Genomic DNA, 19,902 nt, shown 5'->3' on the forward strand with positions numbered 1-19,902 from the left:
CAAACAACAGTTTGCAACTGCACATGGGGACAAATATTGTACTTGTTGGAGAAATGTCCTCTGGTCTGATGAAACAAAAATAGACCTGTTTGGCCATAATGACCATCATTATGTTTGGAGGATAAAAGGGGATGCTTGCAAGCCAAAGAACACCATCCCAACCGTGAAGCATGGGGGTGGCAGCATCATGTTGTGGGGGTGCTTTGCTGAAGGAGGGACTGGTGCACCTCACAAAATAGATGGCATCACGAGGTAGGAAAATTATGTGGATATATTGAAGCAACACCTCAAGACATCAGTCAGGAAGTTAAACCTTGGTAGCAAATGGGTCTTCCAAATGAACAATGACCCCAAGCACACTTCCAAAGTTGTGGCAAAATGGCTTAAGGACAACAAAGTCAAGGCATTGGAGTGGCCATCACAAAGCCCTGACCTCAATCCTATAGAACATTTGTGGGCAGAACTGAAAAAGTGTGTGCGAGCAAGGAGGCCTACAAACCTGACTCAGTTACACCAGCTCTGTCAGGAGAAATGGGCCAAAATTCACCCAACTTATTGTGGGAAGCTTATGGAAGGCTACCCAAAACATTTGACCGAAGTTAAACAATTTAAAGGCAATGCTACTAATTGAGTGTATGTCAACTTCTGACCCACTGGAAATGTGATGAAATAAATAAAAGCTGAAATAAATCATTCTCTCTACTATTATTCTGACATTTCACATTCTTAAAATAAAGTGGTGATCCTAACTGACCTAAAACAGGGAATTTTTACTAGGATTAAATGTCAGGAATTGTGAAACTGAGTTTAGATGTATTTGGCTAAGGTGTATGTAAACTTCCGACTTCAACTGTAGCCCCGCTATTGTTATTTACTGCTGCTCTTTTAATTATTTGTTTTTCTTATCTCTTACTTTTTTTGTTGATATTTTCTTGAAACTGCATAGTTGCTTAAGGGCTGATATGTTAGCATTTCACTGTAAGGTCTACTACACCTGTTGTATTCGGCGCATGTGAAAAATACAATTTGATTTGATTTGAATTCCCAACGGCTCCCGAAGGTTCGATCTGCTGATCCTATTGACATAACTGTAGCTCTCTCAGACCAGGTAAATAATCCAAGGCTATTAGCACTGGGCTGTAGTTATGAGTCTGTTTGTGTGTTTTGATAGGAGGACAAAAAAAGGACACTCCACAGCTTGCCAGTGTCGCCGTGTAAGTTCCACAAACTTAACATGGCGGTGTTCTTCTTAGCAATCTCACTGTAATAAAGACCTCCTCCATTCCTGTCATTATTGAAAGAGATTGCAATATCTCAAAATAGGGCTACTTGATGTTAGATCCCTCACTTCCAATGCAGTTATAGTCAATTAACTAATCACTGATCATAATCTTGATGTGATTGGCCTGACTGAAACATGGCTTAAACCTGATGAATTTACTGTGTTAAATGAGAAATATCCTCCTGGTTACACTAGTGACCATATCCCCGGGGCAGAGGCGGAGGTGTTGCTAACATTTATGATAGCAAATTTCAATTTACAAAAAAAAAAAAAAAAAGACTGCGTTTTCATCTTTTGAGCTTCTAGTCATGAAATCTATGCAGCCTACTCAATCACTTTTTATAGCTACTTTTTACAGGCCTCCTGGGCCGTATACAGCGTTCCTCACTGAGTTCCCAGAATTCCTATCGGATCTTGTAGTCATGGCAGATAATACCGCCTGTTTGGCCCTGCCCGGGGGTATCGTCAAACGGAGCCACAGTGTCTCCCAACCCCCTCATGTCTCAGCCTCCAGTATTTATGCTGCAGTAGTCTGTGTCAGGGGGCTAGGGTCAGTCTGTTTTATCTGGAGTATTTCTCCTGTCTTATCCGGTGTCCTGTGCGAATTTAAGTATTCTCTCTCACTTACTCACTCACTCAGAGGACCTGAGCCCTAGGACCATGCCTCAGGACTACCTGGCCTGATGACTCCTTGCTGTCCCCAGTCCACCTGGTCGTGCTGCTGCTCCAGTTTCAATTGTTCTGCCTGCGGCTATGGAACCCTGACCTGTTCATCGGACATGCTACCTTGTCCCAGACCTGCTGTTTTCAACTGTCCAGAGACAGCAGGTCCGGTAGAGATACTCTGTATTATCGGCTATGAAAACTGACATTTACTCCTGAGGTGCTGACCTGTTGCACCCTCTAAAACCACTGTGATTATTATCATCTGACCCTGCTGGTCATCTATGAACATTTGAACATCTTGGCCATATTCTGTTATATTCTCTAACCGGCACAGCCAGAAGAGGACTGGCCTCCCCTCATAGCCTGGTTTCTCTCTAGGTTTCTTCCTAGGTTCTGGCCTTTCTAGGGAGTTTTTCCTAGCCACCATGCTTCTACACCTGCATTGCTTGCTGTTTGGGGTTTTAGGCTGAGTTTCTGTACAGCACTTTGTGACATCAGCTTATGTAAGAAGGGCTTTATAAATACATTTTATTGATTGATTGACAAAGCAGTCTGGTCACAAGCTAAAAGCATAGTTTTCCTTTTTAGAGAGGACATGTCAAGGCTACGCAGCAAAGCTATATTGCAACATCTTTGTCTAAATTCACCTCTGGAATCTTGAAACATGTTTCTCCTGCTCAGGAGAGGAACCAGAAGCTTTCTGAGTTTGACCAGAAGATGGCAGAGCTCAACCAGATCGCTAGGGTACCCTGGGACATGGTGTAGCTGAGGCAAAGTCTGGGGATGATGGACAGCGATGATCAGGACTCTCCAGCATGGAGTCGCAACAACAACCAAAGTGAAAGCCTTGCAGATGGAGACAGAAAGGGGCATACCATGTCAGTTGTTCAACTGAATGCATTCAACTGAAATGTGTCTTCCGAGTCTTTCAGACAGAGATGCAGCACAACCTGGTCCCAGGGGTAAACATAGCATTGTAAATGTACATCTGGTACACTCAAATGAGTATGATATGTTACATTTCATATGGTATGTATTCATTTCTGTATGTCCATCATCCATTTCATATGATATGTTACAAAGTACAATTTGCTACGAATTTGCAAAGTGTATGATATGTTACGAATTTCAGTTTGTTGTAGTTAATGTTAGCTAGATGGCTAATGCCAGCTAGGCTAGTGTTTAGGGTTAGGGGTTAACTAACATGCTAAGTAGTTGCTAATTTGCGAGATGAGATTTGAACACGCAACCTTTGGGTTGCTAGATGTTCGCTTCATACGTCCGTCTATCCACCCCGACCAACAACCCTACATTCATTTTTGCGTTCAGTAACCTTCTGTCTTATGTAACCATATCATACTAATTTGAGTATCCCGGATTTACATTTCATGTGTTACGTCTAGTCTGAGACCAGGCTGTGAAGAAATACATGGCGGAGGTGTAGGATGGTGTGATCGTGATTCAGGAGGAGAGCCAAAGGGAGAACAATGTATTCTGTTATATCCAGTATCTGTAAATGGAAGGGGACTGTGGAATGGCCACTGCAGAAGAGGCAGGAGGACATGTGTGAGAGAGTGAACAGTATTCAGGAAGAGGGAGGAGGACTGATATGCAGGGGCCTATTGGCCATCTGGCAGTTCTAGCAAATGCCAGATGGGCTGGAATGTTTTTTTGTTGGGTGGGCTGGGGTCACACAAACTCACTTGCAAAGTCTAACACGGCAGCAGCAAAGAGACCTGCTCCTAGACAGCCAAGATCATTGATCGGAAAAAAACGGAAAGGGTGCCTGTAAACGTAGAAAGAGCATATTCTACATTGTCACCTCATTCAAAACGTCCTGTTTTTTGGACGACTAAAACCATGATTTGGTCAAACAGGAAAGTGCATTATCCTCATGATGCCTGTAATGAAAGTATCCGCCCCTGTGCCTTTGCCCTCGGTGTGGCATGCTGCTGTGATGAGTGAGCCAGTCCTATCTCCCCCATGCGCTTGAGAGAAATACGTTCTGATCGTATAACATTTCTAAATGCAATTAAGGGAAAAACACAGCTTTCTGTAGGTATCCTTACTTCTTAACTCTCAATATTCAGCTCAATAGCAACTATTTTACAACCAAGATATTTGATATGGCTTTGTGATATGGAGCAACATGTTAAATGCGCCCTGGCCATAGGCCTAAAGGTCTCATGGGTAGTAGCCTACAACTGCAATATTCAATTTACTATTGGATGAATACATGGCTACTAGCAGTGGAATATTTAGTTAGAGATCTACAAAGTTAATGTGTTTTGAGTTTCCACTTCCTCAGGTGTTGAACCCCAAATTAATTAGCCTATGATATTAGTTAGTGCACATAAAGATGTATGTAATTCATCTCTATTGAAAAAAAAAAGTTGGCATTGGTGGTTCCCGGAGTGATATGGGCTGGTGTGGATAAACTGCCAGTGCTGAATTCTTGTCCCAGTCAGCCTCTGATGGTGTGATCTGGGAGGAGCTGAAGACTCTAAGAGGCATATTGGAGGAGGTAAGGCCAGACCATCACCCCTAATGTAATCTTTAACCAGCTTTGGCCTCTGGCCTCTTTCCGAACTGTCTTTTCGTCCGTCCGTCCATCTATCTATCTGTCTCCACGCAGAGAGGCGTGGTGAAGCAGTGGTCAGCATCCTCCATCATGCCCCGTCTCACCAACTCTGCCGATCCTTCCTCACGGCAGAGCTGGTATTTTCCACTCGGGCCCGACCAGACCACCAACACCCAGCCAGAGCCTGCACCAAGCTCCCCGCATGCCCCACTGTCCCCCTTGCCACACGCATCTGCACCTCCCCCTGGACAGACCGGGGAGCTCTCCCCTGCAATGGACACCCTCATTGCCCTCCTCCAGTACCACACACACCAAGCCCCTCCTGCTGTTTTCACCAATGGCTGCTCCTCCTCTGGACCTCTTTAGCAAATGACAGGAGTGGAATGTAATAGCCTAGTTGCCGTCTCTGTTCAGTTAAGTGAGAGTGAGGAGAGAAGGAAGGGAAAGGAGTACCTAAAAGAATGTGCGAAAAAGAGGAGACCTCCTCTGAGAGTGATCGTGATGAGGAGAAGTGAGGAACTGCCAACCCAAAGGAGGATAGACTGTTAAACAAAGACAACTCATAGAACAGGAGTTAAAGAACAAATAGCAGATCCTCAAGAAATTGCAGCAGGATGGCAAAAGCAGAACAGGAGGCAGAGGAGAAAAGGCAAAAGAAAGAACTGGATATGACGGAAAAGGAGGAGAAAAAAACATTGGGAGCTACAGAGAATGAACAATAAAGAGAGTTTTAGAAAATGGAAGAGAATGAAAGGACAGAAGGGAAGGGGAAAATAAGCAGGAGAAGAAAGAGGGGGAAAGAGATACAAAATGCAAAAGATGCAAAAAAAGAGAGCTGAGGAGGAGAAAAAAAAACAATTGAACGACGAGGATGAGAAGGCGACAATTAAAAGAAAATGAGCATGATTGTAACGGCTTTCTTCCGTTGAAGGAGAGGAGGACCAAAATGCAGCGTGGTTAGTGTTCAACATGTTTAATATAGACGATAACCGAGAACACTACAAAATAACAAATGTGAAAACCAAAACAGTCCTATCTGGAGCAATGACACAAAGACAGAAGACAATCACCCACAAAATACCCAAAGAACATGGCTGCCTAAATATGGTTCCCAATCAGAGACAACGACAGACAGCTGCCTCTAATTGAGAACCAATCTAGGCAACTATAGACATACAAAACTACCTAGAACGGAAAAAACACATAAATCCCCCATGTCACACCCTGACCTAACCAAAATAATAACGAAAACAAAGATAACTAAGGCCAGAGATAAAAATGGCAAAGAAGAGTGAGGAGATGAGAAAATTAGAATGGGAGTTAGAGATGCATAGAATGTCTTACAGGGGAAGGCCATGAAATAAGACTCATCCTTTGACAACCTCTATTTCCAGCTTTTTCTCACAAATCAGATATGAATGTTTCATATTCATCATCATTTATACAATCCCTTTTGATATCATCCCTTCCTCAATTAATTCCTCTAATTAGCATCCTGATCCTCAATAAATGGTCAGTCATTCAGTCCCTGTGCTTTAACTGATGTACCACTGTGAGAGGTGACTGCAACAACCCAACAGCATCCATCAATACGAGGCACTAAGAGACAGTTCTGGAAGTTAATGCAGTTAATGTTAATGCAAAAAAATGTGATGCAGTTAGTTAGGAGTGAAAATAAAAATGACCAAACAAATTCATTGTATTACACCTGTAATCATTTTGGATATGCATGATAATTCTCAAAGAAAATCCGCTATGTTGTAAAACTAGTTCATTTAATATAGTGATGAACAACTCTCAATGTAATGAATATGAACAAACCAACACTGAAACCATCTAAAAAGGATCTAAAACGCATCAGTACAACTTCCACAGGGAGGCAGCAGAAACCAGCTGATAACAGACCCACCGCACTGCACAGACGTCAGTTCAACGTCTATTTTTGATTTACATTTGGTTGAGTTGTCAAATAACATGAAGTCAATGTGAAATCAACATAAAATGTCACCATGTCAATTGGATTTAAGTTAAAAGTTGGGTGAAAAAGAGACAGAATTTCCTTACGTTGATGACTTTTTGCAAATCCAATCAGTTTTCCGCGTTGATTGAACGACATCGCTTAGCTTTTTTGAAGTTGAAATGATGTCGAAACATTACACCTACAGTATGAATACGGTCCAAGGAATTTGAGCCGGCCTCACGGATCAGTAAATGGCCAACCTGTATCACTGAATATACAACATCATCCAATGTAAGTCCTGCATGTATAAGTCTTGGTAGTGATGTGTCAAAACAATCCTGGAAAATAATGGATTGATCCTTTATCGAAAAATCATCTGCAACATCTCACTGGTAGAACATCTTGTCTGTGGTTTTATCAGTGCAGCCATGTAGAGAATCAGATTTTTCATTGGTTTAGATGGGTTCCTCTGTTATTAAGGATTCTGTGTCCATTTGCCCTTCAATTAAAGTGAGTTGGCACACACATGTAAAAAGTGTTACTAAAATATTACGAGTGGGTGCTTTGGGAAATATTCAGATGATTTTGCAAACATGGTTGCTCCTTGTGTATTGTAGAAGCTAGAAAAATTTGTTAAAATACATTCCTCCCCACTGGGTAAAAACTGGTTGAATCAACGTTGTTTCCACGTCATTTCAACAACATCAAAAATGTATGAGATGATGTTGAATCAACGTGGAAAACTGATTGGATTTGCTAAAAGTTATCAATTTAAGGGAATTTCATGTTTTTTCCCACCCAAATTTGAACCTAAATCCAACGACTTGGTGACATTTTCTGTTGAATTCAAGTTAGTAAATCACCATGTCTGTGCCCAGTGGGTCTTGTTGATTAAAACTACATTATGCAAAATACCATCAAGCAGAATGACCTTGATCTACACTGATATGCTTGGCCACTCTCTACATCTTATATCTAAAACAAACATGTTTACAGTGTGATTACAGGTTTTAGGCAATGTAAAGTAAATGTGAAAATCAAGATGTCTATATCGCTGGAGATAGCAACCCAACTCAGTTAGGGTGCTTACTAATATAGCAAGATCTTTATAGTACAGCAAGCCTATCTATCAATCTATCTATCGTATCAGTATCTATTAGACAGTGCTTTGTAAGCCAAAGGCCTTGTGTCTTGTCCAGAAAGGAGAGAATGAACTGAAGGAGGGATGCAAGTTCAGATGCATTGTTCTTCTCTCTTCTTCTCCTTCATCCCTCCATCCTTGGCATAGTGCCTGTTGAGCTCAGCAATGTTATGATCTGTGGCCCCAAACTGATGCATCTGAAAGGAAGAAGGAAACAGACACACATGAAAATCTCATACCAGACATTCCCAGTAGCAAGCCAAGAGACCCCAGTTGGCACAACCACAACCACACATTTTTGGTGTGGTTACTTTGGGGTCAGACAGTTGTTTCCCAAAAATTATCAGAAGTTTTGGTGACACACTATAAGCGGATCATTGTTGAAATGTAGGCAAAAAAATAGGCTACTGCTCCTCTTCAGATTCAAAATGCTATTCAAAACTCATCCTTATCCAAACAGAGAGATGGCTTGGATGCATTTAAAAGTGCAAATTCTAGGATCCAATTAGAAATGCCCCCAAAAATTCCATGCCCGCTCCAATTGACCAACTCAACAACTGAAATTAACTAACCCCAACCAGCAGTGCTGAAAGGGTTCACTTCCTTATTCAAAATGGCAGCATGCTGTCCTCTCACCTGAATGAAACTGGGCCATGCAGCAGAGGCCCTCCCCGCGTGCCGTCCGGTAGACAGGTGACACACATACTCGGGTGGCGGGGGGCAGGTGTGTGAGGCGCGTGGACAGTGAGTTGGAAGGCAAGTAGAGGGAGGAGCGCGGGGCGGCGGTAGAGCCGTGGATGCCCTGTCCCTCCCAGGTGAGCCAGTAGCCCCTGAGGCCGTCCACGCTGGCTTTCCAGTCCACCTGCACAGAGTCACTGCCCACCGTGGTCAGCTGCAGGTCTGCTAGAGCCGGCCTCACTGAGAAGGGAGGGAGGGAGGGAATAAGGCCTATGTGCTGCATTTATACAGTTCTATGTGAAGTATAATAGTCAATTTTGCATTTCCCCCTTTTAATACTTCAGTTTAAGCTTAAAGGCTAATACCATTCATACCTAAGACTATATCCTCAATGCTCAATGCTCCTTACCCTCCTCAGTGCACACTTTGACAGACATGGCCCTCTCCCGGCCGGAGGAGTGCCGTGCGCTCACGGTGACCAGGTACTGGGTGTCTGGCTGGAGGTTAGTCAGCAGGGTGGAGTTCTGCCCTTGGCCCACAGTAGTCATGTGGAGCTTCCCCCCCGGCAGGGCCATGTACTCCACCTGGAAGCTCTGGACAGACTCTGGCTGCAGAGGACCCCAGCTCACCCTCACACCGTTGGCCCCTGATTCAGACACCGTCACCACAGTCGGGCTCAACACCTCTGAGGAGACAAAGTGATACAGTTGAAGTCGGAAGTTTACATACACCTTAGCCAAATACATTTAAACTCAGTTTCTAAATTCCTGACTTTTAATCCTAGTAAAGATTCCCTGTCTTAGGTCAGTTAGGATCACCACTTTATTTTAATAATGTGAAATGTCAGAATAATAGTAGTGATTTATTTCAGCATTTATTTCTTTCATCACATTCCCAGTGGGTCAGAAGTTTACATACACTCAATTAGTATTTGGTAGCATTGCCTTTAAATCATTTAACCTTGGTCAAATGTTTTGGGTAGCCTTCCACAAGCTTCCCACAATAAGTTGGGTGAATTTTGGCCCATTCCTCCTGACAGAGCTGGTGTAACTGAGTCAGGTTTGTAGGCCTCCTTGCTCGCACACACTTTTTCAGTTCTGCCCACACATTTTCTATAGGATTGAGGTCAGGGCTTTGTGATGGCCACTCCAATACCTTGACTTTGTTGTCCTTAAGCCATTTTGCCACAACTTTGGAAGTGTGCTTGGGGTCATTGCCCATTTGGAAGACCTATTTGAGACCAAGCTTTAAATTCCTGATTGATGTCTTGAAGTGTTGCTTCAATATATCCACACAATTTTCCTTCCTCTGATGCCATCTATTTTGTGAGGTGCACCAGTCCCTCCTGCAGCAAAGCTCCCCCACAACATGATGATGCAACCCCTGTGCTTCACGGTTGGGATGGTGTTCTTCGGCTTGCAAGCATCCCCATTTATCCCCCAAACATAATGATGGTCATTATGGCCAAACAGTTCCATTTTTGTTTCATCAGACCAGAGGACATTTCTCCAAAAAGTGTGATCTTTGTCCCCATGTGCAGTTGCAAATCGTAGTCTGGCTTTTTTTATGGTGGCTTTGGAGCAGTAGCTTCTTCCTTGCTGAGCAGCCTTTCAGGTTATGTCGATATAGGACTTGTTTTACTGTGGATATAGATACTTTTGTACCCGTTTCCTCCAGCATCTTCACAAGGTCCTTTGCTGTTGTTCTGTAATTGATTTGCACTTTTCGCACCAAAGTACATTCATCTCCAGGAGACAGAATGTGTTTGCTTCCTGAGCGGTATGACGGCTGCATGGTCCCATAGTGTTTATATTAGTGTATCATTGTTTGAACAGATGAACGTGGTACCTTCAGGCGTTTGGAAATTGCTCCCAGGATGAACCAGACAACTTCCGGCGCCGACAGAGATGGCCGCCTCACTTCGCGTTCCTAGGAAACTATGCAGTTTTTTGTTTTTTTACGTGTTATTTCTTACATTAGTACCCCAGGTCATCTTAGGTTTCATTACATTCATTACATACAGTCGAGAAGAACTACTGAATATAAGATCAGCGTCAACTCACCATCAGTACGACCAAGAATATGTTTTTCGCGACGCGGATCCTGTGTTCTGCCTTACAAACAGCACAACGGAGTGGATTCCATGCAGCGACCCAAAAAAACGACTCCGAAAAAGAGGGAAACGAGGCGGTCTTCTGGTCATACTCCGGAGACGGGCACACCGTGCACCACTCCCTAGCATTCTTCTTGCCAATGTCCAGTCTCTTGACAACAAGGTTGATGAAATCCGAGCAAGGGTAGCATTCCAGAGGGACATCAGAGACTGTAACGTTCTTTGCTTCACGGAAACATGGCTCACTGGAGAGACGCTATCCGAGGCGGTGCAGCCAGCGGGTTTCTCCACGCATCGCGCCGACAGAAACAAACATCTTTCTGGTAAGAAGAGGGGCGGGGGCGTATGCCTTATGACTAACGTGACATGTTGTGATGAAAGAAACATACAGGAACTCAAATCCTTCTGTTCACCTGATTTAGAATTCCTCACAATCAAATGTAGACCGCATTATCTACCAAGAGAATTCTCTTCGATTATAATCACAGCCGTATATATCCCCCAAGCAGACACATCGATGGCTCTGAACAAACTTTATTTAACTCTCTGCAAACTGGAAACGATTTATCCGGAGGCTGCATTCATTGTAGCTGGGGATTTTAACAAGGCTAATCTGAAAACAAGACTCCCTAAATTTTATCAGCATATCGATTGCGCAACCAGGGGGGAAAGACCTTGGATCATTGTTATTCTAACTTCCGCGACGCATATAAGGCCCTGCCCCGCCCCCTTTCGGAAAAGCTGACCACGACTCCATTTTGTTGATCCCTGCCTACAGACAGAAACTAAAACAAGAGGCTCCCACGCTGAGGTCTGTCCAACGCTGGTCCGACCAAGCTGACTCCACACTCCAAGACTGCTTCCATCACGTGGACTGGGACATGTTTCGTATTGCGTCAGATAACAATATTGACGAATACGCTGATTCGGTGTGCGAGTTCATTAGAACGTGCGTTGAAGATGTCGTTCCCATAGCAACGATTAAAACATTCCCTAACCAGAAACCGTGGATTGATGGCAGCATTCGTGTGAAACTGAAAGCGCGAACCACTGCTTTTAATCAGGGCAAGGTGTCTGGTAACATGACTGAATACAAACAGTGCAGCTATTCCCTCCGCAAGGCTATCAAACAAGCTAAGCGTCAGTACAGAGACAAAGTAGAATCTCAATTCAACGGCTCAGACACAAGAGGCATGTGGCAGGGTCTACAGTCAATCACGGACTACAGGAAGAAATCCAGCCCAGTCACGGACCAGGATGTCTTGCTCCCAGGCAGACTAAATAACTTTTTGCCCGCTTTGAGGACAATACAGTGCCACTGACACGGCCTGCAATGAAAACATGCGGTCTCTCCTTCACTGCAGCCGAGGTGAGTAAGACATTTAAACGTGTTAACCCTCGCAAGGCTGCAGGCCCAGACGGCATCCCCAGCCGCGCCCTCAGAGCATGCGCAGACCAGCTGGCCGGTGTGTTTACGGACATATTCAATCAATCCCTATACCAGTCTGCTGTTCCCACATGCTTCAAGAGGGCCACCATTGTTCCTGTTCCCAAGAAAGCTAAGGTAACTGAGCTAAACGACTACCGCCCGTAGCACTCACATCCGTCATCATGAAGTGCTTTGAGAGACTAGTCAAGGACCATATCACCTCCACCCTACCTGACACCCTAGACCCACTCCAATTTGCTTACCGCCCAAATAGGTCCACAGACGATGCAATCTCAACCACACTGCACACTGCCCTAACCCATCTGGACAAGAGGAATACCTATGTGAGAATGCTGTTCATCGACTACAGCTCGGCATTCAACACCATAGTACCCTCCAAGCTCGTCATCAAGCTCGAGACCCTGGGTCTCGACCCCGCCCTGTGCAACTGGGTACTGGACTTCCTGACGGGCCGCCCCCAGGTGGTGAGGGTAGGCAACAACATCTCCTCCCCGCTGATCCTCAACACTGGGGCCACACAAGGGTGCGTTCTGAGCCCTCTCCTGTACTCCCTGTTCACCCACGACTGCATGGCCACGCACGCCTCCAACTCAATCATCAAGTTTGCGGACGACACAACAGTGGTAGGCTTGATTACCAACAACGACGAGACGGCCTACAGGGAGGAGGTGAGGGCCCTCGGAGTGTGGTGTCAGGAAAATAACCTCACACTCAACGTCAACAAAACTAAGGAGATGATTGTGGACTTCAGGAAACAGCAGAGGGAACACCCCACTATCCACATCGATGGAACAGTAGTGGAGAGGGTAGCAAGTTAAGTTCCTCGGCATACACATCACAGACAAACTGAATTGGTCCACTCACACAGACAGCATCGTGAAGAAGGCGCAGCAGCGCCTCTTCAACCTCAGGAGGCTGAAGAAATTCGGCTTGTCACCAAAAGCACTCACAAACTTCTACAGATGCACAATCGAGAGCATCCTGGCGGGCTGTATCACCGCCTGGTACGGCAACTGCTCCGCCCTCAACCGTAAGGCTCTCCAGAGGGTAGTGAGGTCTGCACAACGCATCACCCGGGGGCAAACTACCTGCCCTCCAGGACACCTACACCACCCGATGTTACAGGAAGGCCATAAAGATCATCAAGGACATCAACCACCCGAGCCATTGCCTGTTCACCCCGCTATCATCCAGAAGGCGAGGTCAGTACAGGTGCATCAAAGCTGGGACCGAGAGACTGAAAAACAGCTTCTATCTCAAGGCCATCAGACTGTTAAACAGCCACCACTAACATTGAGTGGCTGCTGCCAACACACTGACAATGACACTGACTCAACTCCAGCCACTTTAATAATGGGAATTGATGGGAAATGAGGTAAATATATAAACAATGCTACCTTATATAATGTTACTTACCCTACATTATTCATCTCATATGCATACGTATATACTGTACTCTATATCATCGACTGCATCCTTATGTAATACATGTATCACTAGCCACTTTAACTATGCCACTTTGTTTACATACTCATCTCATATGTATATACTGTACTCGATATCAGCTACTGTATCTTGCCTATGCTGCTCTGTACCATCACTCATTCATATATCCTTATGTACATATTCTTTATCCCCTTACACTGTGTATAAGACAGTAGTTTTGGAATTGTTAGTTAGATTACTTGTTGGTTATTACTGCATTGTCGGAACTAGAAGCACAAGCATTTCGCTACACTCGCATTAACATCTGCTAACCATGTGTATGTGACAAATAAAATTTGATTTGATTTGATTTGACTTGTGGCGGTCTAGAATTATTTTTCTGAGGTCTTGGCTGATTCCATTTGATTTTCTCATGTCAAGCAAAGAGGCACCGAGTTTGAAGGTAGGCCTTGAAATACATCCACAGGTACACCTCCAATTGACTCAATTAGCCTATCAGAAGCTTCTAAAGCCATGACATAATTTTCTGGAATTTTCCAAGCTGTTTAAAGGCAGTCAACTTAGTGTGTGTAAACTTGTTTAGTGTGTGTAAACTTGTGATACAGTGAATTATAAGTGAAATAATCTGTCTATAAACAATTGTTGGAAAAATTAATTGTGTCACGCACAAAGTAGATGTCCTAACTGACTTGCCAAAACTATAGTTTGTTGACAAGAATTTTGTGGAGTGTTTGAAAAACTAGTTTTAATGACTCCAACCTAAGTGTATGTAAACTTCCGACTTCAACTGTATGTAATAATAAAATATATATAATATGATGATTTACCAGGTGATTTTATTCTAAAGTGGAAGTGAAAGCTGGAATCCTTAACGGGGGAACTGCCACATCCGTTTCTGATATTACAACAAAGAAGATACTACAAACAACCAACACAGTTTTTTCCCCGTCTGACATCATTGCAAGTGCAATAGAACAGCAGCACATGTACTAATTTTACAACGAGGCACAATCTTCCCCAGCTCTACCTTGTCAACAAAACAAAAACAATAACAACGGCCGTGCATTGGACAGTGGTGCTGTTTCCCCTACTGCGTATTCCATCTTCAAGAATTTTCGATATACAGTGTGAGGCCCATGCTAGACACAACCCTAAAGACATCACACTCCAAGTCAACATTGTTAATTGTAACCATGTAAATGTACAATGTAAACGTGCCACCTCCTCTTACCTGGCTTAGTGGTGAAGGTGACAGAGAGGGGGTTGAGCACCTGTAGGTTGGACTTGGGAGTCAGTGTGGCCATGTATGTGGTGTCTGGTTTCAGGTCCATCAGCCTTGCCATGCTGGAGTCCCCTGGCCGGGTCAGTCGTTGGTAATGACTACCACTGGTACTGGGGCTGGTACCAGGCCCACTTGCTTCTCTTTCGCTCACTCCTAGACTGGGAGCCGGTCCAAACCGGATCTCATAGTAACCGGTCAAACCGGCCAGAACCGGTCGCCACTGCAGCATGGCGCTGTCTGTGGACACGTCTCGCACCTGGAGCCGTTCAGCCCGGAGAATCTCTGTTAGAGAAGAGACAGACTGAGACCGAAGGACTGAACCACTGGTGCAATATACACCTCCAGTGGAGACTCGTTTCACTTTAAATCGGAGGACGTGCTCATTGTAATGGCTGGAATGGAATGAATGGAAATTTATATTGAAACGATGGCGGTACCATACCATATTAACACAGTGTGCAGATTCCCTTCTCTCACTGGCAAACATTCATACTTGGATAACCAGAACAAGATGGCAAAAAAGAGAGGGAGGAAAGGGATGAGTTGTGGAGGACACGCCAGTAAGAGAGGAGCTCAGACAGACAGACAAACTGTGGGTTCTCCAATGCATTCACAACTTGTGCCATAAAAACCCTCGAAATAGACAAACCAGTTCTGGAGGATACCACTAACAAATAGCAAACCAGTATTCAGGTTTCAGTATCAGCGGAAAGGAACCTCAGGCACTCGCTAAAGGGACCCTGGATTCTCCTTCTGTGTCGTAAACAAACTGTATTTACACTCTGCGTCCGCCCATCACAATGCATCATGTCTTAGAGCTACATATGTTTACTGGAAGTGCCTGTGTGTCGATATGACTGTTACCCTATCTGACCAGAAAAATACCGTCTTGTCTATATATATATATATATATATCTGTCTGGCACCGTAGGGGGGCACGGTAGAGGGGGCTGGGTTGGATAATGTCTTTATTAATAGTCCCCCCTCTCTCATTACAGTCTAAAACACACGGTCTCTTCTTCCCTCTATGTCTCACTGTCTCTAGGAGTGGGTATGTGATAAAGGAGTAGCACAGAGACATGGATTTGTACAGCAGCACAGTTTATAGTAGAGCTCAAAAGAAGGTGTCAGGTCCATGTTAGTTGCAGTCAATTGTGGAATCAAAATGGACACACACACACAGAACCCAACACGCACTCACCAATAATGGCATCCCTCAGGTCCTCAGTGATGATACTCATATCGTCGATGTCCACAAAGTACAGGTGTGACTCCACAGGAGGGGTGACCACCTGCCGCAGCACCTGGTAGTTCCCGTGGCCCGTGGAGATCACCAGAACGGCCACGCCCTCCTCTCTCAGCTTCTCCATTGGTCCAATCACATCACCCGGCTTCACCCCATCTGTCAGCCACACTAGAACTCTGGGGAGTTCTTCCCTGGCCCCCGCACCACCCCCGGGCTTCAGCACCCAGTCCTTGGCCATCCTGAGGGCCTCCTCTGTGTTGGTGTCACCCCTCAGAGGCTTGGTGTTCCCCAGCGCCCCCTGTAGGCCAGTTTGGCTATTGTGGCTGTCAAAACCAAACTCAAGGCGGGGTTGGGTGCCCACCTGCAGAAGGCTCACCCTCACCTGGTCCTCACCCAATGAGAATGGAAGGAGGAGCTCGGACAAAAAGCCCAGCATGCGGGAGTAGTCATAGGATGAGACGCTGCCCGAGGAGTCCAATAGGAAGAGGACGTCACCCTCACAGCAGTTCAACACTAAGAGGAGAGGAAAGGTTACAGGTGGTGGACACACATTCAGTAGATTTTTACAGCTATACGAGAATATAGATACATACATTTGGGCAAAAAAGTATTTAGTCAGCCACCAATTGTGCAAGTTGTCCCACTTAAAAAGATGAGAGGCCTGTAATTTTCATCATAGGTACACCAACTATGACAGACAAAATGAGAAAAAAAAATGGGAACACCATTTGTAATGAATTTATTTGCAAATTATGGTGGAAAATAAGTATTTGGTCAATAACAAAAGTTTTCCACCATAATTTGCAAATAAATTCATTAAAAATCCTACAATGTGATTTTCTGGATTTCGTTTTCTCATTTTGTCTGTCATAGTTGAAGTGTACCTATGATGAAAACTACAGGCCTCTCTCATCTTTTTAAGTGGGAGAACTTGCACAATTGGTGGCTGACTAAATACTTTTTTGCCCCACTGTATGTATAGGCTACGGCTACAGATCATCATGCTAATAATATGTGAAAATGAATGAGAATATGCTCCTAGAGATTAAATGTAGCAATATTTACACCTTCTCAGTCTGTCTCTTCCCCCACTTCATGGTGGGTGAATTTCTATAAGCATAGTGCTTATAATAAGTGTGTGAGATACACAACAATTTGTGTATGTGGGAAACATAGTGGTATAGTTAGTTAACCTACAAACTTCCCATAGAGAAGTGGCAAACTCCTAGCCACACATATTTACGGGGATATGTACAGTAAAATCCTAGAGCAAACTGAGACGGTGTGGAGCATCTGTGGAAAAACCCACTACCACTTCCAACTTTCTCTCTATTTTCTCTCTCCCTCTGATTCCTTCTCCCTCCCTTAACTTTTTCCAGTGGTCCCCTCCCTGTTCAGTGTGAGTGTGCATGCATGCAAGTGCACGCACACCCACACAGGGAAATGAGCGAGAACCAAGTAATTACAGAAATTAGACCAGATCAAAACAAACAAAAAATAGGGATGAAGTGAGATAGATCAGAGTAGGAATGGGCGGATGAAGGACGGATGAAAGATGCTGTCACAACATTTAGGAAGACTAGGCCAAATATTCCAGATTTGCCAATTTTCCATATTTCGTAACAGTAGCACGAAACATGGCTTCTCATTTAAGGAAGAGGGGCTTAGGGGGAGAGAGGGGAGAGGGGGGAACAGTAGGAGTTATTGGTGGTATAAGGAGGGGTTGGAGGTGGAGAGAGAGAGAGAGAGAGAGAGAGAGAGGATAAGGGGGAGGTGTGTTTTTGCAGTTCCATTTGAGAGAAGAGGAAGAATGTGCAGTAGTAGCATATGTGCTCAGAGCAGAAAGAGTGAGGGAGAGAGAAAGAGAGAAAGAGAGAGAAAACGAGAGCGAAACATGCTAAGTTCGTTGTCCAGCTATGAGTACTTTTGAAATGCACTATTTTCTTTGGGCCCTTAAAAGTGAATTTCTTCAGGCTTTAATTTGACGCTCGATCTGTGGTGGTTGTACTGACAAGTGTGTAGTGTTGAAGGACGAATTGCAGTGAGTGTGAAAACACTGCCTTTCTCTCTTTCACTCTCTTGCTTCCTAAAGAATTCGCTACATCTGTCTTCTTGTTTGGACATTGTACTCCTCCAGCTGCCTTAGTGGCCTCCAGGTTAAAGCGCCTGTAAACTGTATTTACAGTATGTATGTGTCTCTCTGGTCATGCCTATTGATTGTGAACCAAATATTTGCTTTGTACAGTATTAGCTTTATCGCAGTATTCGATTTACAGTCCACCATGAACAAGTTTGACTAATATATTAATGGTTACACTGAATGTAAATTATGAAACCCCATAACCTTGATGAGCATGGGAGTAACTGACCATAACACTTTAGACCTTTTTCTCACATGCATGGAAGATCACACACACACACCACACACACACACACACAGGTGTGTACTTCAGATTGACAGCCCAGATGTGATAGAAAAGGCCTCATCCGCAGTTCTTCTTGATTCTAAAACATGATGTGGTTATATCACCAAGCTGTATCACAACAGGCAGTGATTGGGAGTCCCATAGGACGGCGCACAATTGGCCCAGCGTTGTCTGGGTTTGGCCGGGGTAGGCTGTCATTGTAAATAATAATTAGTTCTTAACTGACTTATCTAGTTAAATAAAGGTTAAATAAATAAAAATGAAAAAACATCAGTCCGCTATATGTAGTATCAAAATACATCACAGGAGATTAAACCTGAATAAATTGTGCTTCTCAGCCAGTCCTTAGTATTAAAAGCATTTCTATGTTTGAGTGCGATGCATAGAAAGTAATTAGGCTCTTAGACAAAACATGTCTTGTCTATAAATGGAAGAGGGTGTGAGAAGTGTAAAGTTATGTACATTATACCCTTACACTGAGTCATAAAAACAGACCACTGACAGATTGAATTGACTCACCACCAAGTTTAGTTTTCACCACTACGGTTATGAGCTCTAGCTAACACATGCATTGTTGTAACAAGCGTTCAGTAATTATTATGGTGTTATAATCAATTAGATGTTTTAATTTACATCACCATAAATCATATGCATAAATACATTTAACATAGCGTTAAACTTCTCATTAAAATCCAGGAACAGGTATCAACATAGAATTTCTACTATTTTGACAGTAACCTATGAACAGTAGTCTATGATAAAATGATTGTGCCAATCTAATAACACCATTTGGAGATACTCGGACTGCACCTCTCCTCCCTAGTCTGTCAGTCATGTAGAACTAGGCTATAACATCCACCCACCACCAGAACACCGACAATCACCTGCAAAACTCACCTGCTTCTGGTGCGGAGTTTTGACCACTGGACGACCACAGGAACACGCAAACCAGCATGCAAGTAAATACAATCCGACCCTTCATTGCAAGGGTTAATTGTGATCAATTCCAGTATAAAGAATTATGACGATATCGAAAGGGCTTCCTCCAAAAAAGTGTCCATTGCCTGGACCGTCGCTCCAAGTGAAATGGTAATCAGGCTTACATTCGAGCTTCTAATAGGCTATAAAAAGATTGGAACTTCACATATCCTCACTTTCACTCAGACTTTTCCAATTTTGTTTCTGTTTTTCTGGAACATTTTATTCTCGTAATATTTTCCCCAGAAAATTGGTTGCTCGGGTATCCTCCGTGAGTTTGTGAGGTAAAAGGCGCTTTGAGCGAACTAGGGCGTGAGTGTTCAAGTCGGTTCTTCGCCCTGACTCCAGTCGTGAGTCCAGGTCCTCCCCTTCCAGTGTTCAATCGTCTTTATTTCCAGTCTTTCAAGAGACTTCGAATAGCAAGAAGCTCAAGAGAGCTCTCGCCAAACGTCATTGCTCTGGAAAGGTGCCCATTTTCTCATAAAGGTTATCTTTACATTTTATGGCGAGTAGTCAATCACGCAAAAAAAGTAAAGAGTCTTGAAAATGTGAAACATAAAGAAGAATTGTAACTTTAAGCTTTGAAATTAGCCAACGGTAGAATTATCTGGATTCTGTACACTTATCCTATTATAACTACGAATTTCAGTTAT

The 19,902-nt window shown here is 43.9% G+C and overlaps 1 protein-coding gene across 1 annotated transcript; it reads right to left on the reverse strand.

Annotated features, from left to right (window-relative positions):
• Window positions 1-6,226: 6,226 nt before the first annotated feature.
• On the reverse strand, window positions 6,227-19,652 carry LOC112222028 (von Willebrand factor A domain-containing protein 1). The gene is made up of 6 exons (XM_024384558.2): window positions 19,169-19,652; window positions 15,801-16,358; window positions 14,549-14,881; window positions 8,718-8,993; window positions 8,267-8,548; window positions 6,227-7,827 (listed from the first exon to the last, which is right to left on the reverse strand). Exons 1-6 carry the CDS (start codon window positions 19,251-19,253, stop codon window positions 7,799-7,801), a joined length of 1,563 nt encoding a protein of 520 aa, XP_024240326.1. The 5' UTR covers window positions 19,254-19,652; the 3' UTR covers window positions 6,227-7,798.
• Between the last annotated feature and the right edge of the window lie 250 nt (window positions 19,653-19,902).

Source organism: Oncorhynchus tshawytscha, linkage group LG22 (genome assembly GCF_018296145.1).
Source record: "Oncorhynchus tshawytscha isolate Ot180627B linkage group LG22, Otsh_v2.0, whole genome shotgun sequence".
NCBI lineage: Eukaryota > Metazoa > Chordata > Actinopteri > Salmoniformes > Salmonidae > Oncorhynchus > Oncorhynchus tshawytscha.